Source organism: Cryptomeria japonica, chromosome 4 (assembly GCF_030272615.1).
Source record: "Cryptomeria japonica chromosome 4, Sugi_1.0, whole genome shotgun sequence".
Taxonomy (NCBI): Eukaryota; Viridiplantae; Streptophyta; class Pinopsida; order Cupressales; family Cupressaceae; genus Cryptomeria; species Cryptomeria japonica.
The window spans coordinates 676,916,922-676,941,510 of record NC_081408.1 but is presented as its reverse complement, the minus strand read 5'-3'; the positions used below and the strand labels follow the sequence as shown (position 1 = coordinate 676,941,510).

The window sequence follows — 24,589 nt, the reverse complement described above, 5'->3', positions numbered from 1 at the left end:
AGAAAGACTTAAATTGTCAAAAAAAATCAAGAAAAAAATTTAAAATTTTTTTTTTAAAAATGAGAAAAAGATCCTGAAAAATCGTCACTTTGGTGAAAACCTGGCAAACGGGCGCCTTATGACACAAAAAAATTAAAAAATCAGAAAAAGAAAGAAAAACAATTCGTCCATTAGTGAAAACCACTTTGTGGCGCTATGGACAAGTACCTTGGTGAAAACCTTTGCACAAGCGCCAAGGTAAATAACCGGATCCACTGTCTATCATGTCGATACTACAAATCATCCGCCATCTAGCCCACCCATGCGCAACATTCCTTCTTTTCCGCCTCCCAATAAAACACGCATATAATGATGAATCTTCACTTGAATCATGAACAAGGAATGTCCCATTAAAACTGAGCTTTTATGCCTCTGTGTAAGCTTTAAGAAGTCTTGAGAAACAATCTCAAATCCACTAGTCACTCTCCAAAACCATAGAATCACTTGTCTAATCCAAAAGCCCACTTTGTCCTAGGGATGACCCCTTCCTTCGCTTGGCAACTTAATCCTTCATCCTAGTTCTACTCTTGGCAAAAGGTATCATTTGGTCGCAAGGAAGTGACTTGTTAGATTTTGTTAGATCTTTTCATATAGACTTACATCTTTTGCCCTACGACTGCCACTATTTACGACTGCCTAGGTTCTTCCATATCCAGGTACGTTATGATAGGCGCATACTGGGGCATATTTCATAGTATGGCATGTTTGGGATCCCTCTTGTATAAACCAACGACCTGGTACTAGTGTTTATCAACACTTACCTTCTCGTGTACAAGAGGTATCGGTGTGTTTGAGGGTTTCCTTGCATGAACCACAACTTTGTATTAGTGTTTCTTAACACTTGCATTGTTGTGTGCAAGAAATTCCCGTTTGTCTACAAAGTCAGTCCACGCCCTGGGTTTCTCATGGCATCTTGATTTCTATAATCAGTGGTGCAAGCCACTCAGGGCAACATCAAACCAGGTTGGCTCTCCACATTTGTTGTGCACAAAATCTCACCATCATCCCATCAAATCCTAAACTCAATAATCCCATGGAGTTCTCAATTTCCCCCACTTCCCATCTATTCCATATTCTTCTATCTAAGATCATTGTGTTATTATTGGCATATTCCCTCTTTTTATTAATTCATTCACATCATGTAGAGTGCATTTCTTAGACAGTCATTTTTTCCACAAAACATTTACCATATAAGATTGCATCACATAAATAAAATATACGCTCATCCATATAGCATTACATCTAGAGTGCATCATAAATCATTCACACATGTGTATTTATACATAAAGCATAAAAAAACACTCATCCTGCATCCAAAAACTATGTCAGCAACACATCATAAACATACATACATAAGCATCCAGTCTGCATCACAAAATAGACCAGTATAGCACATCCATGATTGCATCCATATATGACATCATAAGAGAAACAAAAATAATCCATCACAATAAATGCTACACATCATCTGACACCAATCGAATATATATATATAAAGAGGAAAATATGTCTGTCATGATACAATGACCCCTCATTGGGTCCGTTGTGGCATATATGGGCCCCCCGTGAGGGCCCATCTTCCCCCGCGGTCTCGCCTCTACTATTCTTCTTTCCAAATTCTTCACGACTGCTTCATATTTCTTGCTCATTTATCTCTTCGACCCTGATTCTTCTTCCTCTCTTTTTTTTCGAGAATTTTTTGTCCTTTTTTTCGAAAAAAATCTCAAGGGGCATACACCTCCCATGCTTTACACTGGGGCATCCTTTTCTTCTTCTATCTTCTACACATTGCCAAAATGTAGACACTTAAAAATAATTATCTTAGTTATTTTTAATTCCTCACATAATTAATTTTGATTTTGATCATGTCTTATACAAGTTAAATCCTTCCTGAAACCAGACGTTGCGCTCTGATCATGTCTTATACAAGATGAATCTTTCCTGAAACCAAACGTTGTGAACAGTCATGTCTTATACAGGATGAATCTTTCCTAAAACCAGACATTGCGCTCTGATCATGTCTTATACATGATGAATCCTTCCTGAAACCAGACGTTGTGATCAGTCATGTCTTATATAGGATGAATCCTTCCTGAAACCGGACGTTGCGCTCTGATCATGTCTTATACAGGATGAATCCTTCCTGAAACCAGACGTTGTGATCAATCATGTCTTATACAAGATGAATCCTTCTTGAAACCAGACGCTCTAATCATGTCTTATACAGGATGAATCCTTCCTAAAACCAGACGTTGGGATCAATCATGTCTTATACAGGATGAATCCTTCCTGAAACCAGATGCTTTGATCACCTTTGTCTTATACAGGATGAATCCTTCCTGAAACCAAACTGAGTCTAGATCTTATCAATTGAATCAAACAAGATTATTATTTGAATCAATGCATCATCACACCTCGCTTCAAAGAGGGGCAAAATGTACACACTTAAAAATAATTATTTTTAATTAATTAATTAATTATATTAATTCAAATTCTCCTCAATATTAATTAAATATAATTGATATTGTCACTATAGTATGTGACTGATTTATTTAATAAATCAATCCCTTTCTTTATTCTTCTAAAAATTGAATTCTCACAAATCTCCCTCTTAGCTAATTAATTTCAATTAATTAGTTAACTCACATGTTTCTTGCAAACCATCTTCTTAATTCATCATTAACCTAATAAAGTCTTTTAGAAACTCCCTAAACTCACTTAACCTTATTCTTCTAATTTTTAATTCCCTCCACTTATTCTCTCTCCTAGTCAAATCCTCCTACAAATCCTAATCCCACCTAACATTTCCTCTAATCCCCCTCCTAATGAGTTGCTAATGGCTAATCATCATGATTAGCCACGAAGTCAACTCCTTGTCCCTTCCATCCAACCACTAGCTTTTAATGCTCTTTTCCAAAGTGAACGTGAGATCTTCAAAATCTCACAATCCTCTAGGCATCTCCTCTCACAAGAAATTTTTAATTCCTTCTTATTCCTCCAATCCCCATGATCATCCCTTTTTGGAGAATTTTAAATTCCTCCTACCCATTCTTCAAAGAATGTCACATCCCTTGCTCCTTTCAAGGCACATTGGGAAGTCTTCCCAATGCACTTTGCTCTTCTCAAGGCACCTTGGGAACTCTCCCCAATGTACCTTGAGGAGTGTGGAGACAAGAAATGTCTTTAAGGCATATCTCTTGGTCTCCACACCCTCTCTTGGGCCTTGTGTGAGCTCACAAGCAATCTTAGCCCTTCATCTTGAATCCATCCTAGCCATCTATTTTTCCTCTCCTCTCCCTATAAATTGAAGATGCCATCCCTTCATTTTTTATCTCCAAGTTTAGTAATCTTATGTTGCCCTTTTGAGCCTAAGAAAATCATTTTAAGCATCCTTATTATGTTCAAATCATATCTCATCCACATTTGATCATTTCATCCTTATCATCCTCCAAATCCATTTTATTTGTGCACAACATTGGAGAGCCATCCACGTCAAGCAAGCAAGAGGAGCACATCAAGTGGAGCATCATCCAAGGGCGCCTTCACTTCATCAAGCTCCATCCAAAGGAGAAGGTATAAGGTTTGTGAGGTATATGCATTCTTGTTCTCATTTTAAGCATTTCAAATTATGTCTTTCAATTTCGTATGATTATATGTCTGATTTGCATGCTTATTAACTAATCCACCTCACACGTCTTTTGTCATCTTTAGGTCCGACTGAATGGTGGAATCAACATTGGACTCCTCTCCACAAGAAGACTAGAGTTGGAAATTTTGGTAATGATCCAAATTTGTGTCAAAGAATCCCAAAAAAAACTCTTGAAGATAGGCCTATTGAAAGATTTGCACTCTCATATGGATGGCAACATAGTCCATTTGGAGATTCAGAATTTTTCAGAAGATTAAGAAGATAATGTAACTGCCGAATCTTTCCAAGGTAGAGAAAATGTATCGTTTTTATTATTGATGGGCTCCCTCTACCCATCGGTTGCTTTTCTTATCTCTTCATGTGCTCCTTTTTGAGGTGCAGCTGTCAGTTTCAACAATTGCTATTTGTGGCTTTCTTTCTCATTTTCAAGGAAGGTTTGGGTCTTTTTGGTTTTTGGGGGCACCGGCAGATACATAAGGTGGAGGACTGGTATTTCCTGTGAATGTGTAGAAGCTGCAGACATTGGAAGCTACAGAATTTTTGGATTTTGAAATATAAACAATTTTCTCCATTATTTTGTTATATATGTGTTCATCCATGGATTTCACTTGTGTTCAGATGATCATGGTTATGAAATATATTCTATTGATTAGTCAGTTAGTTGTTTGTTCTCTCTTTAGCAGCAGTGTGCTATGGGGATTTTATTCAAGAGCTGAGCAGTGTTTTATTTCTGGAGACTTGCATGCAGAGGACAAAGGTCTAATCTGCATCAACTTGGGTACCTCATTAGGCCTAGTTGCCAAAGTCCAGTTTCTTTAGCCACCTAAGTTGTGCCTAAGGAAGATTTTGGTGTAGAATTAAGCTTGCTTAAGATGTCAGTGTAGAATTAAGCTTTCTACGAAGTGCACTATATTTAGCCATTTGCAAGTTTTAGCCTAGACTTAGTTTAGTGGTTACATATGCCTATTCTTGGACTCACCTATTTTTAGGGTCAGCTGAATTTATAGCTGGCTAGTTCTCTATTTGTATCTCTCTATTGTGAGTTCATTAATCATCCAGTATCCAATCATTGCATTCTGTGTTATTTGTATACTTGCAGCAAGAGTGTGTGTGAGCTTGACTCACAGACTCAAACAGGTACTGACATTGATCCAATTGATGTAGCAGATTCTCACTTTGATCACCATTGCAAATTGTTCAGAATTTTGGAGGATTCTAAGATCATCAAAATGGTGACCCAGCCCATTTAAATGGCCTGTAGTATTGTTTTAGTTACTGTACCATATTTGAAAACCTTGTAATTCTCAGAAATCCAACTACTTGGATCACAAACTTTTAACCATGATTTCCGAATTCTGATAGACACTTGCAAACTGTCAAATAATGTTCTTTAGAAACATATGACTACAAATTCTGATAGTCACATGCATACATGAAACATATAACTACAAGTCTACAAATTCTCATTCAAATTTGCAAATCATAAACATATGACTGCACATTATGATAGTCATTTGTAAATGCGAAATTAAGGAAAATGAGGATCAGTCATTTGTAAAATGAAGAACTCAATAAACTCTGTTTTGAGAACTTGAGAATGTAAGTTCCAAGTATCAACAACTTGACAAAAACACTGTTTGCCAAGCTTTTTTTAAAAATTTAACCGATTAGCAGACATGAAAAATTTAGAAGCTTAAAGGCTTGAATGGAAAGTATAGAATGCAGAGAAATTGATGAGCTTATTTTTCTTAATGTCCTTATAAACTGGCAAGATAAATTCCACCATTGAGAAGGTCCCTGAAAAATACAAATAAAACTGCAGGGTACAAGAATTTAATTTATGAATAATTCCATAATTTGCTGTTTAAAACGGTAGAACTAGATAAAGCTCTAGTATTATTATCTGAACATATTAACTCTTACTTCGAATAGTACTATTCCTGTAGTTTGACAATGAGTCGTACTTGGTTGATCCAGTACTAACTGCAAATAATTTACATATTTTGTTTAAAGATTGATCCAATCCACAGAAAGAGTTTGTGATATTTTTTCACATCTTATCAAATCAAACCTTCTCTTGGACCCCATGAATAACACCAGGTTCCTAGCAATGTGTTTGCTATGTAAAACCACTCGAAAATATATCTGAGTAGAAATAATACCCTCCAAATTGGAGATATGGTTTCTAAGTTACAAAGATAAAACATTTACTTATAAAAACATTCATTGATTTTATGGAGCACCAGTCTGCTCACATTTTCTATGTAATGCCAAATATGCATGCCTACAGTTAGAAACTCTCTCCAAGTAGATAAATCTATGATACTTGCAGAACTTCTTCTTGTTTCATCTCAAAAATCTTTTTTAGGACATTGTCAATAACCTGAGGAAATAATGTTAGTCAGCAACAGAGGCTCTTACAGTATCAAGTAGGGTGACAAAAAATACATGATTTGGTAATTCAAAAAATTCAATGGATATGCATAGACATATGCCAAATTAAGAGAGATTAAGAAATCTCAAAAGAGATTCTGTTAGATCAAAGTGACAATGTACCTTATCTGGGGTTGAAGCACCTGATGTGATTCCAATAGTGATAGGGCCTTTCGGCAGCCAGTTGTCTTTCTCCACCAATTCTCCATGCTGCTTCCATGAATATGTTAATGATTTGAAAAGCCATGTCTCAAGCACATAAAACAAAAAGTTGAAATGAAAAAGCTGAAGAAGATTAGTGTAGGAGCTCACATTCAATAAGAAAGCAATCTTATTTCCAGGTCCAATCCGCTTCTCACTATCAATCCAATATGAAGGGATGCCATTTAACTCTCCTATTTCTTGCAGGTGTGATGTGTTGCTGGAATTCCATCCACCAACTACCAAAATAAGATCAACCTTCTCCTTTACTAATTTATCCATCGCATCTTGTCTTTCCTGGAACACAGAAAAGAGATTCTCATGTTTCAATGACAAGAAAACTGATATGATAAACTTTTGAAACCTATAAAATACAGGGTTTACACACATGCATAACATTGAATAAAGGGCCATATGCTTGGATGAAAATTTCAGTTGGCACAAATGAAGATATACAAAAGAGCATATAATACAAGAGTTAATGAATGTGTAGGCAAAGCAGACAACTCACATAACATGCATAAACTTGAAAATCAGAGTCATAACAAGCTCAGTATGACTGTATGACACAAATACAGATAAGGTGATGATCGAGTGCATGGAAGCTTTCCATTCAAATTTAAACTACCAAAACTTGTCTTCTGATATACAAAACAAGCTGTGTATCATTGTATGTAACTGGGTTATGTTGAAATTAATTTAGAATCTTTAAATTCATCTTGAAGAGGGCATCCTACAAGTAAGACAAAAAAACACTGCCAAAAACAGTTACATAAATTCAGAGAGAAAATGATTACTGACAAAAATCTGCAAAAGAAGAAAGCCACAAGAGTGTTTATGCCAAACTGGAAACTTGCATAACAAAGATTCATGTGTTTGGATGACTACAACATTAATACAATAACCTTTTAAAACACAATCTAATATGCAGAGTTTGTTCACATGCAGCCAATGGATTGATTATTCATTTCAAGTTGTTCCTCAGATTGTATGCCTGGATGAAAATTCAGTTGGAGCAAAAGAACAAAAACAAGAACATGCCATACAACATTTAAGAAATATGTAGGCAAAGCAGAAGATGACAGATCGCATATGAAATAAAAGTCAAAGTCATAAAAGGCCAGTATGATGCAAATCTACAAATGGTGATGAATGGTTGTAAGTTATCATTCCAAATTATTATTAACTGCCAAAACCCACCTTCCAGATATACAAGGTAAAATATTTATACACTTTTTCAATGTTGAATAGTTTTTAGAATGTTCAAATCCATCTTGAGAAGACAACTGTATGGCCAGAAATCGCCTACTTTGCAATCTGCGACTTATGGTTTTGCACTCATTCTAGTGGCCACTCCCCAGGGTGTGTTCAGGACTGTTTGCCTTGATTTTTAGCCTTACTCCGAGTTTTGGACTGATTCATAGCATCCCCAGGACCCCTTTCCACACCTAAAAGCGATCCTGAAAGTTTCAGGACAAATTACATTCGAGCTCCAAAGCACAGATTACCCAGAAACAAAAGTTTAAATTAATTTCTATTTGATTCCAAGTTTCAGGTGCCAAAAATCCTAACCTAGTGTTGCCCCAATCTAGACTCAAACAATCATTTCCAATTGAACCCAAAATAAAAAACAAGGATTATTTACTCTACACATAATGATTCTACCGAGGCATCTTGATACTAAGTTTTCTCCTCTGCTTGCTAAGTTCTTTTCTGCAACAGCAAGCTAGAAAGTTTTGGGGTCCAAATATTAAGCATGTGAAAGTTTTCATCCTTGTTAGCATTCTTCCATTCCTGATTGTCGATCTCCCATTGCTCATCCCATTTTCCTTCCCTATTGTCATTCATCCTTCTTAATTCCCCTTCCATCCAACCCCAAATTTCCCTATTCTCTTCCCATACACTCATTAGGCATTAGTGTCTCTCACCTCACATCTGCTCATCAAATCCATCCCCAATCAGTTCAAACTCTCCATTTTTCCTTTTTTCTCCATACACAGCCAAATTTACATACTACAGCATCCTACAATTTGTATTTTATCACATGATCTACACACACGACAACACCTTTTGACCTTAGCTTTGAACATAAATCATTTTTATAGTTCATTTGAGGTTGAAAAATATCAAACAGGAGAATGAGTGAGGCAGTCTTCCATACAACCAATCCCTTTCCTCTTGTCCCATAGCTTGAGGTCTACATATCAAGAGATATGTGGTAGGTGCAAAGAATCCACAAGCATATTTGGGGTCAATAGACTAGATAGAAAAATCCACAAGAAGTTTTGAATGCAAAGAAGACAGAAAAATTTGGCACCCAGCTGCATTTTGTCTGCAAAATTTGCAGATTGCAAAAAAGGCCTAACCTGTTTCAACACTGGAGCCTGCAGGAGTTCTCAGAGGGTCTACAGTCCCTGTGCCTATCCCAGCATTCCAGAGTCTTGTCAAGCATCTTCCTGTGGATCCCTAGCACCAAGCTCCAACTCTAGTGTCTCACCCCAATGCGATTCTGTCTACCTCAAGCCCAGATCCTAGTAATTTGTCCTGTGCTGATCACAAAATGCTGAAATTCTGTAGAGTTGCTCCTCTACTTGTCCTCTTCCAGCCAGATGGTAATCATCTATCTGCTAAATTTCCAAAGACTCCTAATTCTCTTCCTTTTTTTTGTATTTTATTTTTAGTCAATTTCCAGTTTAGCATCAAACTGATTTAATTGATAATTTGAAAGTAAATTGTTAGTTTCTCTTGTGTATAGGTTTGTATTTCAGATGAGTTAAATTAAGTTAATACATTGAAAGATATTGACCCAAGTTAGTCTAAACACCTAGGACTTAATCTAAGAGTTATGCCCAAAACCACTGCAAATAAATGTTCCATAAACACCAATAGAAACCACGATTGCTGACAAAACCCCACAAAAGATGGGGGCCACTAATGCAGTTGTTTCCAAGCTGGAAACTTAAAACATGTGAGTTATAGATCAATAGCCAGACCAGATAAGAATAAGCTATGTTACTTGATAAAATAGACAATTTTATATATAAAATGTAAATCTGACCCAATGTGCTTTCAGACTGAAAAAGACCATCTGTCAATGCTGAGGAACCTATGTTTCTAAACTGTAAAGCTGATTCAGAAATACAAGGAAAAGAAATATTTTGGTCAGTACTACTGTATTGGTTGGATACAATTCCTTAATGATAATCTGTTCCTTTTGAGATAATAAATTGTATTATCTCAAAAATTTCTATGCTGTGGCATGCAATGCAAGGAGGATACTCCTCATTTATGCCTGTTAAATTTTAATCACAATCAGCACAGACAAACTTTCAAGAAAATGGCATCTCCAAGCCAAAGTATGGATAGCCATTTCTGCATGAAAGACCTAATTTTGTTCTTTCTCATTAATGATGATATCATACTGACCTAACTTACATCACTTCATGCAGATTAATCTTTACATTGTTACAACCAGTTCATTGAATGCCTTGAAAACACTCACATCTCCCAAGTATAACGCTGCAGAAAGAATCATATCAAACATATGATTTTCCAACAATGAGCTAATGCATCAGAAGCATTTGTTTTCGTGAGTTATTGTGGAAAAATCAGAAAAGGGTTATAGAGAGCACGGCTTCCAAACGCACTCTGCTAAGCTAACATATACATATCTCATCTATATTTTAGCAAACTAATTCTTTGATGCTGTCTTGGACCACAGTAATAGAAATTTTATGGCCAACATTGATATTCAGGGTATTCTTACAGGAACAGGTAATATAAGCAACTCAGGCAGTCTACAACACTGTCTGATACAAAGTATCACACCTTTGCATCTAAAATTCTGATTGTACTCATAAAGCATGCTCCCTCATATTAACTAGCTTCCCCAGAAAACAACTTCCATAAGGAAACCACAGAAAATAAGACAGGATGGTGAGGCAACATAAATATTGTAGATTTATAATATGCTAAAGTAATCACTGAGTAATTTTATCCATGCACTTAAAAGAAATATTTTTGAATAATTACTGACTACCAGTTCACAGTTGTTAGCAAAATCACAGAGAAAGAATACCTGAGTAGCATCACAAATAGTGTTGAAGCTTATAAAATGATCATTGATATATTCGACACCATATTTACGCATCATTGTCTTTTCCACTAGTTTTCCTGCACAACAATGTTTTAATATGAAATTTGAATTAATTTGAAAATAAATGGCTAATCTACTGTTAATCAAGCCCATGTCCCACAGCCCGCCAGAGTTCCATTCCAGCAGAAGGCTAAGCGCTAACATGTTAAAATGGATGACACCTGATGCAAGTTCCAGGCAGATTTTGACAGAACAGTTGCTTGCTTTGCAATCTAAGTTAAAATAAATGTTATTACTGCAGCCCCTTATGAGGCCTGTTTCAATTAAAGCTTCCTAACCAAAAAAATAAAAATGAAAAGTTCTAGAACTGCCATTACTGAGCCCCTTATGGATAACGTTCAACAAAATATTTAAGAAATATTTTAGGGCTACCATTGACAAACTAAATGAGGATATCATGTCCTTAAAGGTCCCAGCCAGCAAACGTAGTACTTAGCAGAAACTGCCAGACGCAGAAATTTTAACAGAAAAACTGACCTATCTCCTCAGTTTCTCCTTTCAGCATTGTTGTCTGGTTTGCAATGCCCAATTTTACCAAGTCTGCATCTGGGTCAAATCCTTCAGAAATAGCATGCTTGAATTTCTGATTAAAATGACATAATAATGTAATAGTTAATACCAGAAGACAACCTGATGATGATTTTTCTAGAAAATGAAATATTGTGTACCTCAAGTAATTCTTCTTTAGTTCCACTGGATCCGTCCAGCTTGCCATTGAGAATGTAATCACAGACATATGTTGCCTGATAAAATAAACAAATAAGAAGATTCTCTAAGTATAATAAAAAACAAAAAGCAAGCTTGCTCTGACTGTAGAAAAAGTTTTGAATTTTGTTCTGTACCTCTTTCATGGTCTTCACGATGATATATTTTCCTGCAAAAGAGGCAGTGGCAACAGTTTCTTCATGAGAATATTTCCCATGAATGATGGAGGTATAGCTCCCTTGTTTGTGCTTCTCAACAGTATTCCAAACCTGTGAAAAAATGGCTTTCATATTATTTACAGATACAAAGAACAGTAATCAAAAGCCATAAAATTTTTACTCCCCTGGTCAATTTTTCATCAGTTTTATACACGTCTAGCTCAAAAGGTGACATTTGTAGGTCTACCAAACATAGTGGAACCATAAGACTTTTAGTTTTACTCTCTTGAACAATTTTATGCATGTCTAGCTAAGTGTAACAGTTGTAGGTTTGCAAATACATACCTTAGACACCCATGGACAGGTTGTGTCAACAATCTGTATATTTTTTTCACTCAAAACCTTCATCTCGTCTACAGATGCCCCAAATGCTGGCAAAACCACTACATCTCCTGAATCAACAACATCCAGATTTTTTTCCTTGTTTTCTACAGGAATATATTTAACCTCCAACTCCTCAAATTTCTGCAGAAATGTCAGAAACATAATATTGATTAGAGATGAAAGTATATTAATTTCCATTGATGACAAAATAAACAGAACTTATAAGGATACAGTGCAGCAAATCTCCCAGTGGAGGTAGTAGCAACTGAAGAACAATTTTCACAAGCAATCCTTATCAAATACCAGAAGTTACAAGAATATTCATTTTGAGAGGTATCTAGGTGAATTCGTGAAGAGACAGATATATCTCTGCTAACATTTAAGGCTACTCTCTTATCTAGCATAAAGGAGTCCGCCATGAATCTCATGTAAAACTCCCACATAACAGTGTGGAAGGACTGCGACTAGCTTCATATTCATATCTATGAAACCAACTTAAGTGAGTTTAAAAAAAACTGTCTGAAAGAATTACAAGAACCAATTGAGAGTGAGTTCCTGATCCAAAAGATTTTTGAAGTACATGGATGAACGGAGGTAAACAGAAATTGTCTGGGTGACATGGGTATCTGCAGAAAGTACCCATTCATAACTAAACAGTTTTTTATTAATAAGGCTAAGTAACCGTTATCATAATTAGTTAAAAATGATGCTGAAGGTCAGTCAAAATCCCTTTAGTAATAACTAATATCTACTTCTAAACTCACAGTACGCTACACATCAAAAGAAAATTCATCTTTGAACTGAACTCTTAGTCCAAATTCTATGTGTATACTACTACCTAGCCACTTACTTATTTGCCTCAACTGACACTAGTGATAGTGGGTTCTTGTTTCTCCTAGGGAAAATCATAGTCCATCAGAACAATACCATTGCAGATATCCCAAAGGATGATATGTCTTGAATGGAATGAGAACTGTAAGACATGAAATTTCAACTTGACAAAAGAGAAAGGTGAGAATATGTAAACAAATAATAGCGAATCCATCTCCTTAACAAGAATTAGATCCCGATGATGGTTAAAACTTAAATCATTATTCTAGCTAATAAATTTGTAGGAAAAAAATGATAAAGCATTCTTCTGGCAATTTGTACAGCAATTTGCATCTACAAAATTAAACTGACAATTAAGGTTTTCAATAAATTTATGAACAAAAAATTTGGAAATACAAAAAAGTTCAAATACATAGATAATGAAATGCCTGTTTGATTTTCAAGGTGAAAGACTCACACCTGAAACCTGAAGCCCACATTTCTTCTTTACTGTTAATCTAGTGCAAACTTGCGGGATATACAATGGTCTCCACCTAAAATCACTCAATAGAGGAAAAAGTTACCTGTTGTGCTGAATTCTACAAATTCACCAGGGTACTCTAATTGGTATTACCAACTCTAGGAGGCAGCGAACCCCTTCTAATATAACCTTTGTATGCCGTGAAGCATAGCCTTGTGCTAACATACATGCCAATCTACTTGGGAATTTAATATTCTACAGAAAATTAAATCAAGGATCACAGTTCCAAGGATGCTACTGTTCTTAGCAAGGAAACACATATTTTCCCATTTGTACGGAACAAAGAAAAAATTGATATTTCACAAACAAATGAACTTTATTTGCATATATATTTGACATTTATTTTTACTTGCTAGACCGTTGTTTACTATTTCAGGAAATTTTCATCATATTTTATAGATTCTTTCCCTTTTTCAGGAGTCATTTGCCACAACAATTCTTCTCAATGTTACTATAATAATGTAATTTCAATGTTGAGTTGTATGAGATATTTGCCCATGTTTAGGAACCATAACAATGATTGAAACACAAACCTGATTAACTGTTGGGTTGTGTATTATTTCATTAGTCATCCAAATCTTTTTATCAGGGAATTGCCTCTTTGCTTCATATGTAATTTGCACTGCACGCTCTACACCCCAGCAAAATCCATAGGCATCAGCCAGTTTTACAGTCACATCTCCCCATGTACATTCATTGTTGTTTTCTTTCAATGTCTTTACCAGGCCACCTGAAACAAGAAAAGGGATCTGTCATGATTCAAGTGGATGATGATAAACAGTTGAGTGGACAATCAAATGACCATGAATGTTGAGAACAATCCAATATGATATTTAACAATGGTGATAACAGAGTGCGGTTTCAAAATATAGTTGAAAGAATTTTGTTGACCCGAGATAATAGCAGGAGTTTTCTTCTGCTCAAGTAGAGAATATATAGGAGATGCAACTGTAATGCAAGTTCCTCATAGTCAATGGCACATATCTCCAGAATTCTGAAATAACAAATAATGATTCCTGTTGAGATTTCTTAAATTATGTGCTTATGAAACTTATTTCCATCAAATCTAAAGACAACCCTTCACAGGGAGAGTTGGAGAGATATGTCTCTCTAGTGTAGGATAAATCTCTAAAAGAATGGGCATTCCTTGATGTCTCCTGCTATAAAAAAAAGCTTTAAAAAGCTCCCGAAAAAAATCAAGTAAATGTTTGTGAATTTTCTGTATAAGATGGGGTAAGAGATTTTCTCTAATGCAGGAAAAGTCTCTAGCAGGCAAGAGATACCAAAAAAATGCAGATAGATGCGGAATTTCAGGATTTCAAATTTTCAGCACAGTTTTACAAACAAGACTCGTATAGCCCCAAAACAAATAGTAAATGGCAAACCCAGGTATGAAAGGTTGAAAGACCCCACTCAAGTCATTTGAAAAAATAAAATGGCAAGAAAGATGGAGGTACAAGAAATGTCAAGAGGACTTTGAAAATAAGAAAGATGTAGCGAAATGTGAAAAACAGGTGCAGGAAGCATAGAATTGCAAGGTAAAACATTACATAACTGATTACAGTTGAAAGGAACGAATTTATTTTCAATTATGATTCAATGTTTGTGATTGTTTGTTTTAATTTCTGAAATAATTATTTGTCTATGTGCATTTAGGATGTAACCTGTACTCAACTATTCCCTTACCCTGATTCTGAAAATCGCCTCCCCCTTCCCTCAAATTGTAATCACAATTTTTTTTAATGGGTGGAGACTGTTTTAGAAGTATAGAATGGTTAGCAAATTTTTCTAATTAAGAAAAAAAATAAGATGCATTGCAGACTAATCCTAAGAGAAAAACTTAGGATTTATTAATTGTACAAAACATTTGCAAATCCAATAACTATACACACATTTTTTTTATTTTTTGTCAAAACATGGTGAATAAAAAACTAAATAATGCGAGGATCTAATTTTGTCAAAAATTAAACAATTGGCAGGAACTAGCCTACAGAGATTACCCTTGTACCAGTACCCTCCCGATAACTGCTGATTTTCATGTTTTTAATAACTCTTATTTATACTAGTTGGACACCAAATAGGCCTAAGCCAACATATGACATTTCCCTTATTAGCAAATGCCAGGATCATAACAGAATCTATACATAAGTCAAGGAATGACAACAGAAGGCTCTTCAATTACCGATCCACTTTCACCAATCTATCATGTTAAACCAGATTCCACCACAGAAGAGCAGTACTCAATTCCAGAGATATAGTCCAGGGAAAACTACTCAAAAGTGAACCATTTAATCTGGAGTCCACCCACAAGTTACAACAATGCTAAACCCCACATGAGCTTCTAAGCCAAATAAAGCAAAAAAACAAGTCATGCCCACCTTAAAGTTAGGGATGCACTTTCTATTAGACAACTGGTTTCCCTCCAATAGTTCTAGCTCATAAATTCCACGGTACCATTATCCTACCATCCCTGATCTTACTGACCTTACCTGAACATTATAGTCTCTAGGTAGGTGTTGTTAAACTAAGGTAAATGATATAACAGGCATATGCACGCTACAAAACATGTAAAAAACAGGAAAAACATATAATTGAATATATCTGTGTAGGATTAGTAGAGTATGAGGCGGAGTACAGATCATCTTCAGAGCCCACCAATATATTAACGGTATACTCTCTATAACATATCTAGGTACCCTTTGAGCATCACATTGCCCTTAATCTTAAGAGCTTTTCTCAACAGAATAGTCTCTAAATGGGTGTTACAGAAATTAACATAGCATGTGGCATGTTCAATACACAGTATCAGACATATAATATGATAGATATCAAGCAAATGAATTTGGATATGTCATATGCATATAAGCTTATGCTCAATGCGGTCAATAGAATCTGTTGGTGGTAATAGTATCTGTATGGGCTATTTTTTCGGGTTTTGTTTACAGAATTTTTTTAAAACTAGATTTTGTTAGCTAACAATTTTTCATTTTTAATATTTTCTTTTACTTTTTAGAGCCATCCCTATGTTTCCATACAAATAGTACACAAATTATTCAGTTGTCCAACAAATAAATCTATTGTTACTAAATCACATATCCTTTTCTAAGAATAGAGTAATCAAGTAAATAACATGAAACTTACTTTGAAATTCCTTATCCATTAGAGCCAGTGTCTCCTCCTTGTGCCCAAATCCTTTTCTGTTATAATTCTTGCTTCTGGTTAAGTTCTTCCTAAACGTCTTGGTATCAAAATCATCTGACTCCGCTTCAACAGCAGTTGCTGTGGCAGATCCTCCATCACATCTCACAATGCCGAATTTAGCTGAATTTTTCTTCTTCTGAACATGATTTCGGGGAACTAAGCATGAGACTCTGAAGGGTGTAGTCAATTTCATTTGGGTACTAGCCATTTGGGCATTAGGAACTGAGCTCAACAGTGCACAGGATTTAGCCATTATGAAGTAGCCTAGAGGAATTGAAAAGGGAAATTTGTCTGAAAGGCAACAAATTGCTGAATGAGTAAAATCGCAGTTCGAAATTCAGATGATGGATGCCTGTCTTATTTAAAGCAGGGAAACGAATCTAATGGTTTTGTCGTTACATTCTCCATTACAGCGAATGATTAGGAAAATAAGGAGGATTATATAATTATTTGATTTTCACGTTTGCATGACTAATTAATTTTTTTTTAAAATAAATAAATACGAGAAAAAAGTAAGGATGCGTTTTGTTGTTTTTGTTTGGCGATGGTAAACATGTTGGAATACATCTTTCCTAGGATTCGGATGTGGTTTTATTTGGCTTTCAGTATTAAGGATTGATTTTGCAAAATTATTCTATTTGATTTTAGTTAGGTAAGAGTATCAATTATTCTTTCAAATTAAAAAAAAAAGTTTATTAATAAATTTCACAAATTTCATAAATGTGTATTTATTGGATCTGATAGTGTGTGTCTTTATTATTTAGAAGCCAAAACAATAGCTATAAGTAATTACCATAAAAATCATCAAAATCTGATGTATCATTTAAAATCTTGAGTGTGTGAAGTTAGCTATAACAACGCTTTCCCTAATATATTTTTTGTTGAAGTTTAATGGGATGTTTCCATAAGTTAAATGCTTTAAAAAGTTGTATTAAGGATTGAATTTTGTTAGATATTTTGTTAATAGACACATAATAAAGTATTAATATGAAAAAGTATTCTTATCTTATTAGTGAAAAGTAAAATAATTTATATTTGCTAAATATTTTTTAAGAGGAAATAAGACTATCCTACACAAATAAAATAAATGAATTTAAGATACAAATAAGGTAATCATAGAACATCAAGTAAAATTTACAAACGCGTATTATATCAAGATTTTTAATATGTTTCTTAATATATCTTGATTATAATTTTGATAAATTAATATATCTTAATGATATATGTCAAAGAATTATAATAAAAATATAATAGAAATATATAGAAATATCTTAAAGGTTATCTTAATGATATTTATTAAAGATATCATTTAGATATCAAATTGAATAAAAATAAAAAGATAACTATAAGATATAGTTAAAAAATCTTAAATTCTAAGATATCATACAAATAAGATATATTAATAAGAAATCTAAATCTTTTAGGAAAGACAAAAAAAAAATACAAAAGGAGACACAAAATAAGATATCCTAATATAAAAAAATTAAATAGCTAATAAATGCATATGAATCGAAATATTGTTGTCTAATATCTAATAGCAAAATTGCAAATTAAACCATACCAAAAAACTTACAAAAAATATTGTTGTATCATAGGTAAAAAAAATTATCAATTTCAAAAATATATATTTGTATAATATTTTTAACTCAATTAATTAAATAAGATAAACTAATAATTAACACTTTTATTTTTATTTACCTAAAATGAAATATAGAAAATATTTAATTTCTTTTTAGTAAACTTCAAATTTTAATATAGAGATCTTTTTAAAACTTGTTAGCATGGCTCTCATTTGGTGTCACATTAGGATGATGGTCTTTCCTGTAATAATGATCATTGTACAACTTTTATCTCCAAGGGGATTCAAAAACTCTTTTATCACCACAATTACAAAGCAACCTTTATTTCCAATTATGTTTTAGTGATTAACGTGAGGTTTTCCTTATCTTGCCTTATTTTGTACCCCTAGTGTCATGTGGCATGTTTGGTGATTAATGGTGATGGTGCCTAGTAATAATGCTTATTACAACAACACACATCCCATTCACTTAATATCTTTTTGGATCTTTCATTTTTTGTTACCTAATTATTGCCATTTGTTAAGTCGCGAAAAATTACTATGTTAGTGTTTCCTACTATTGTTATGAACATGGGGAGTGACAAAGTGAGGATTGAACCCAACACCCATGCTGAGTTCAAGGATGATGAAACTATTCAGTAGGTGGGATTTTGCAGTTTATTGAATGCATCAATGGGTTTGATAAGAATATTTTGATTCAATTTGCAACCTCTTGGGAAAATAGAAGAGTTATGGTTGGCAACATTTTGTTTGAAATCAATGAGGAGGTCATTGCTAAAGTGACTAGTCTATCCACCAAGAGCTAGAAGTGGAAAAAATAGAGTAGGGTCACCGACAACAATAATTTGTCCCTCTTCTTCAAGGAGGGTGAAAAACTTGTTAAATTGCATGTTGGTTTTGATTGCGAGGAGTTGTCAAGATCATGGAACTAGGTATATCTCATGATTAAGAAATTCTTCGCGTTGGAGAGAAGGTTCAAAATTTATTACTATTACCATCTTTCGTTGCTCAGTCATTTTCATCATAATTCCCTAAAAAATAATCGATCTTCCTTTTTAACTCTTTGGAGAACTCCATAAAAGATGCCCTAGAAATGGCCAAAAACCCTAATAAGAAGCCCATCCCACTCCACCAAGGGCTCATATTTCATCTTTACCTTTTTCATTTGGTCGTATGTCCCCATAAATCTATATTGTGGTAGAGGCTCCTCTACATTTTGATTCCCCACCCACTACTACCATTTTGGACTCCCCTAGAGGGCATCAAAGTCAAAGGAAGCACCTACAGATCCCTTGTGCTAGCAAAGCTTTCCCCTCGAAAAGAAACTTAGCTACTAAGGCCCCCTCCTAGCTCACCACCCCCACTATCTCTATCTTGCTTAACATCAATAGTGTAAATCCACTCCTAAAACACCTCTCTCCAAGCATGGCCTCATTGTTAAAGGTCTATGTGGACATAAACATTGCCCTCCTTCTATGATTCTTAGAAAAAGAGGTAAACTCAAGAAAATTATGCCCTCAACCAAAAAAGTTAAGAAAACCCTATCCCATGTTTGGATTGAAGAGATTGACAATTATGAAGATGTGGCCTAGAATAGCAGGGAGGAGTACAAAGATGTTGGTATTCCAAGCCTAGGAGATCTAACAAGCTTGCAGACAAGCCTATGGACAAACAAAAAGAGAAGGACGATGTAGATGAAAAGGACGATGATTCTATGATGGAGGAGGACTGTGAGGAGCCTAAGAATTGGGATTGCTCAGAGAAGATGACCAACATCCAATCTAAGAAATCAAATAGAACCAAGATGGACTTGTTGGACCTGACTAAGGATGCCCACTCTAGTAAAGAGACCCATCATGTTGGGGACCCCATAGCTGTACTAAAGGTGATGCCCTTGTTGTTGAACTTTCAAAATTGAAGGTGAATGTCTTGAACCTTGACGAGAAGATGGTGAATCTCTCAAGGTTACGCTTGAAGGTGATGTATAGGTTTGCTACCATGCTCTATTTGCTGCAAAAGAAGGGACTTGAGAAAGTTGGTGATGAGGACAAAAAGAACAAGGACATGTTTAAATTCCTCACTGAGGATTAAGGTGGCCTATTTTCTTAGCCACTTTTTAGACCTTTTTTGTTCTCTTAGTTTCAAATGTATTCCTATTGGTTTATTACACTAAACTATTTTTTGATATTAATGACAAAACTATAGTTAATATGTCATTAATGTGTTGTTAATAGCTTGCTTAAGTTGACTTCAAGTTGTTTTGTTTATAGGGTCAACACCCTTGTTTTGCTAATTTTAATATTAAAAACAAATTGAAATATTTAATGTACTTTAATATTATTAGATATTATGTAATATACATTTCATGGTAACAAAGTTTTGATTACATTCGTACTTATTATTAAAAAATCATAGTAATAAATAGAAAATAAAAATAAAGATTTATATTTTTTATATGCTTCTTCTTTCTCCCCATTCTTTTAATAAATGATCTAAGGTCAAATGAACTCATCCTCTAGAAGGAATTTCAAATTAACTTTTGATAGATCCTCAAGGGAAAATATAGGGATCTCAAGGATTGGATGCATGATAACAGATCATGCAAGCCAATTGATCAAAGAAACATCAAAGAAGATGCATCCAAGTACAAACAATGAGGCATAAAAAGAAACATTACTACTAGGTTTGCAATTGGTGATATAATGCATTTACAAAACATAATGATTGAAGGTGACTAAATGGTAATCATTTTGAGTCTTAAAAATCATCAATCAAGAAATTGAAAAAAAAAATTCAAAATGAAGCATGGGCAACATTAGATAAATTCTAATAAACGATTGCCTAAGGGGAGACAACAAAATATTCAACTACTTATCAAACTATGGGATAGATCAAGAGGATGAACTTATCATTATTGGAGATGTGGAATCATGGCCAAAGCTACAGGAATCATGAAATACATAATTAGTAGTACCCCACATGCAAGACAATAATGAGCATCAGTAGACCAAATTGATTTTAGGTTTTTATATGCAGTCACCTTAATAAATGTGCAATATTACTCTTTTTTTCTTAACACATTTGAAAGGCTTATATCTTCTTTTTCATGATTCTAATCAACATTAATTACGATTGCAAGGTTTATTTCTTCAAATTTCTTTGTCTTTCTAGCATGGAGCCTTTATTTTGGTTCAAAGAGAACATGAGGCAAATGAAATTTCTTGGAGAAATCATAGGGGCTCACATACACAAGATATTTTGTTAAGAGGTGATTTACTATCAACGATTCAAGATATTTTGAAACTAAGATTTTTCGAAGGAGCAACAAGATATCATGTAAATACATAAATATCTTCAACATTTGGGAGCAATATCTTTGTGACAACAAGAAACGGAGAGCTAGCAAAAGCTCTAGGAAAATATTATGTGTGGGATAGGTTCTAAGAGGGTATGGAGGATGTAGTAGATAAAGTGAAACCACCAAATATAAATTCCCTTCCAAGTGCAAATCAATATTTTTGGCTTTGGTGTCAATTAAAATAGTTTAAGTAGTGGAGAAGTAGTTGATGGATCTCATCAAAGAAACTTCAATGATTCAGTACTTCCTAACTAGAGGGGTGAGTGCATACCAACCAACCATGTATGTGATGGATCTTTGCACACCAAATAAATCTTTGTGGAAGAAGAAAGGCTCAATCTGGGTAAAGCAAAGAAAACCACTAAGTTTCTTGAAAGGGAGGTTGGCCTAGTAATATGTGAAGACAACTCTTCTAGGTCAAAATTCATTGGTGTATAGTTCTTCTTCAAATATTGCATTCCAGATCTTAGTTTGTGATGTTGTCAACAACTATTATAATTGCTTTTGGTTGAATCTATCAACCCCAGCCTGCGTTTTAATTTTGATAATGAATGCTTTAGCTTTCAGTTAGTTTTAAGAGTTGATATTACATCAATATTTAAAGTAGAACCTAGCAATGTATAATTATCTATGGTAATTACAAGATCTCTCTCCATTTGATCAATTCTTAATTTGTCTAAAATATATATGGTAAATCTTTATTATTTTAATTAAAAAGAATAAAGCCTTAATACTCTTAAAGTAACTTGTATATATATATATATATATATATATATATATATATATATATATATATATATATATATATATATATATATATATATATATATATATATATATATATATATATATATATATATATATATATATATATATATATATATATATATATATATATATATATATATATATATATATATATATATATATATAAATATAATTTAAAGTGGAAATATTGATAATGTTTTTATAGTTAATGAAATTTTTAATGGTTATAACTTATTATTTGATTCATTAAAAAAATTAGATTTTATGATTTGAAAAAAAAAAGTTAGATGGAAAAATATCTTCGTATTGTATATAAAAATTTGGGTCATAGTCTCCCTACTTATCAAGGGTTTTGTTTTTGTTTATACTTGCTTTATTTCAACATCTAAATGTTAAGAAAATTTAGACATAGAATCATAAAAGTACATAATAATAGATAAATTTAGTCACTAAATTGAAAAATGGTACCAAAAACAATTATTACCATCCACTCTAAAATTTTATTTTCCATATGAAAAATGTTGCTTTCGATTATTACCCAACCTTGTAGTGGATTCACGAGAATTTCTTTACAATTTTTAAGAGATCGTCTCTTAAAATATACCTAATGTAAGATAGGGGTACAAGTTCTTGGTCCTTAGTATTAACTTTTAGCAAGAGACTACATTATAGTTCTTTCATTCCACACATTACTGCTATTGTAATTATTCTACTTTTTGGGGGCATAATACATTTATTAATGCGGCCACCCATTATAAAAGAGACCTTTCTATACATAAAATGAGGTAATTACCACAACAACCAAAAAGGAATGTAGCTACAACACTTGAATCAATCAATGGTGGAAGGAACTTTATCACTAGTCAATTCTCCGAACCCACCATCCTAAGTCTTTGTTGCATCAACTTCAATAGTATGTAGGAGAAATTTGATTGCGCAATAACGAGTCTTCTCTATCATTTTCATGTCCTAGAAAGGGTGAGGGCATTTTAATTGGCACCATAGAGCAATGAAATTGAAAGCAAGAGTGAATTATATCCCTAAACCTTATACAACCAAGGAGTAAAGCCAATCAATCTAGCCAACCTTTACCAAAACGTCACCTCCATCTCCTTGAAATATGCCATTGAAACCTATCCCCTAAATTAAGCTTTGTCAATATGTAGGGCATGGATAGGATGGTAAACTATTTATTATAGAGAAACATCTAAACCACCTCTTACATTTGGTCTTAAATAACTCAGTGATAGTACCTTCACATTGAGATTATCATTCTCAAAGATTGAGTGGTTGGATATAAATATGGACGCCATCTTCTAGTTAATTTTGCTATGCAATTTGACTTCCAAGTAATCAAGGGGAAGAAAGTCCTTGACCACCTACTTGATTGACCATTTTGAATGATAATTTTGTTTCCAACTTAGCATCTTACAAAAATTCTCTACATGCCATCTTGCACTTCTTAAAAAATCTTGGGCTCCATATGTCCATCACTCCTTTCTTGTTTTACTAATCACTTATCTATTATTGATGAAAAGTGCTCATGTGACTTGCTTCAAGTGTGATAAGTTATCATTGTAATAGAGAGATAATGATCTATTAGATCATTATCTCTCTATTACTTAAAAAAAACATATTCATTTAGCATGTCTTGGGAATAGCTAACACCTTCAACACTTATATGGATGAATTGGGATCTTAGTTGGGATCCTAATCCTTAGATTTCAAGAAGGCTCGCCCACAATCAATGACATTATTAATGCAAATCAACTTAAAAGAACCAATCTCAAAATAAGAAAGAAAGTGTGCTATCTTGTTTGCTTCTCTAAAACGATGGTCAAATGTGTAGCTTTCAAAGAATTCTACTAGCAACCAAGCCAATCTAAAAATATTTTTCAATTCATGTTAACATTAATTTGACCAAAAATATCTCCTCCAATACCAATTTTTTGAAATGCTATACATTGAACAACTACTTGAATATCTAAAATTGAAATTTTAATAAAAATTCTAAAACATTAGCTACCTAATTCAACCCATTGATGGGAGACAAAAATAGACTAACTTTCACATTTAGGTATGTTGAAAGCCCCAAGGTTGAATGGGCAACGGTCAAAACTGTCACCTTATTCCCATAAGGAAGGGACAATTTATATAAACAACTTATAGCACCAGTAATTTATTAATTTTTATATTCGAGTCAAAGAACGTCGCAATCATAAAATCCAATATGCAATTTATATTTGGGGGTTATTACAATGTGGAAGGAATTCGAAGACAAAAAAACATATGCTTATATTTATTTGACTTCATTCTACGTGAAGACAAAAGTGAATAGATTCTCTAGAGGTTTTATTTGTTAATGGAGTATTTGACAAATTTTGGTTTTCCATGTGAGAGAATAAATAATGAAGCATCTGAGCTCAAATTCTTTAGACATTACTATGGTGTGGGGATTGGTGTTTAGGAGGATTGAAATTATGATTTCCAAATATTAAAAATTTGTAGAGTTTTAAATATTAAGTAGTTATAAATGAGAAATTTAATTTCTTAAAATTATTTAAAGGTTAAATTTATAATTATATTATTTTCTAAATTATCAAAGAA

The 24,589-nt window shown here is 33.7% G+C and overlaps 1 protein-coding gene across 1 annotated transcript; it reads right to left on the bottom strand.

Annotated features, from left to right (window-relative positions):
- Positions 1-5,563: 5,563 nt before the first annotated feature.
- LOC131046846 (4-hydroxy-3-methylbut-2-enyl diphosphate reductase, chloroplastic) lies at positions 5,564-16,661 on the bottom strand. Its single transcript, XM_057980634.2, has 10 exons — positions 16,218-16,661; positions 13,610-13,806; positions 11,687-11,866; positions 11,321-11,452; positions 11,147-11,221; positions 10,956-11,061; positions 10,401-10,495; positions 6,434-6,619; positions 6,245-6,331; positions 5,564-6,071 (listed from the first exon to the last, which is right to left on the bottom strand). Exons 1-10 carry the CDS (start codon positions 16,528-16,530, stop codon positions 6,006-6,008), a joined length of 1,437 nt encoding a protein of 478 aa, XP_057836617.1. The 5' UTR covers positions 16,531-16,661; the 3' UTR covers positions 5,564-6,005.
- Between the last annotated feature and the right edge of the window lie 7,928 nt (positions 16,662-24,589).

Coding starts and splice junctions, on each gene's coding strand:
- LOC131046846 (XM_057980634.2), bottom strand. CDS start 16,530: ATGGCTAAATCCTGTGCACTGTTGAGCTCAGTTCCTAATGCCCAAATG. Junction 13,807..16,217: donor AATGGATAAGGAATTTCAAA/GTAAGTTTCATG, acceptor TTCTTGTTTCAG/GTGGCCTGGTAAAGACATTG. Junction 11,867..13,609: donor ACAACCCAACAGTTAATCAG/GTTTGTGTTTCA, acceptor ACATTTCTGCAG/AAATTTGAGGAGTTGGAGGT.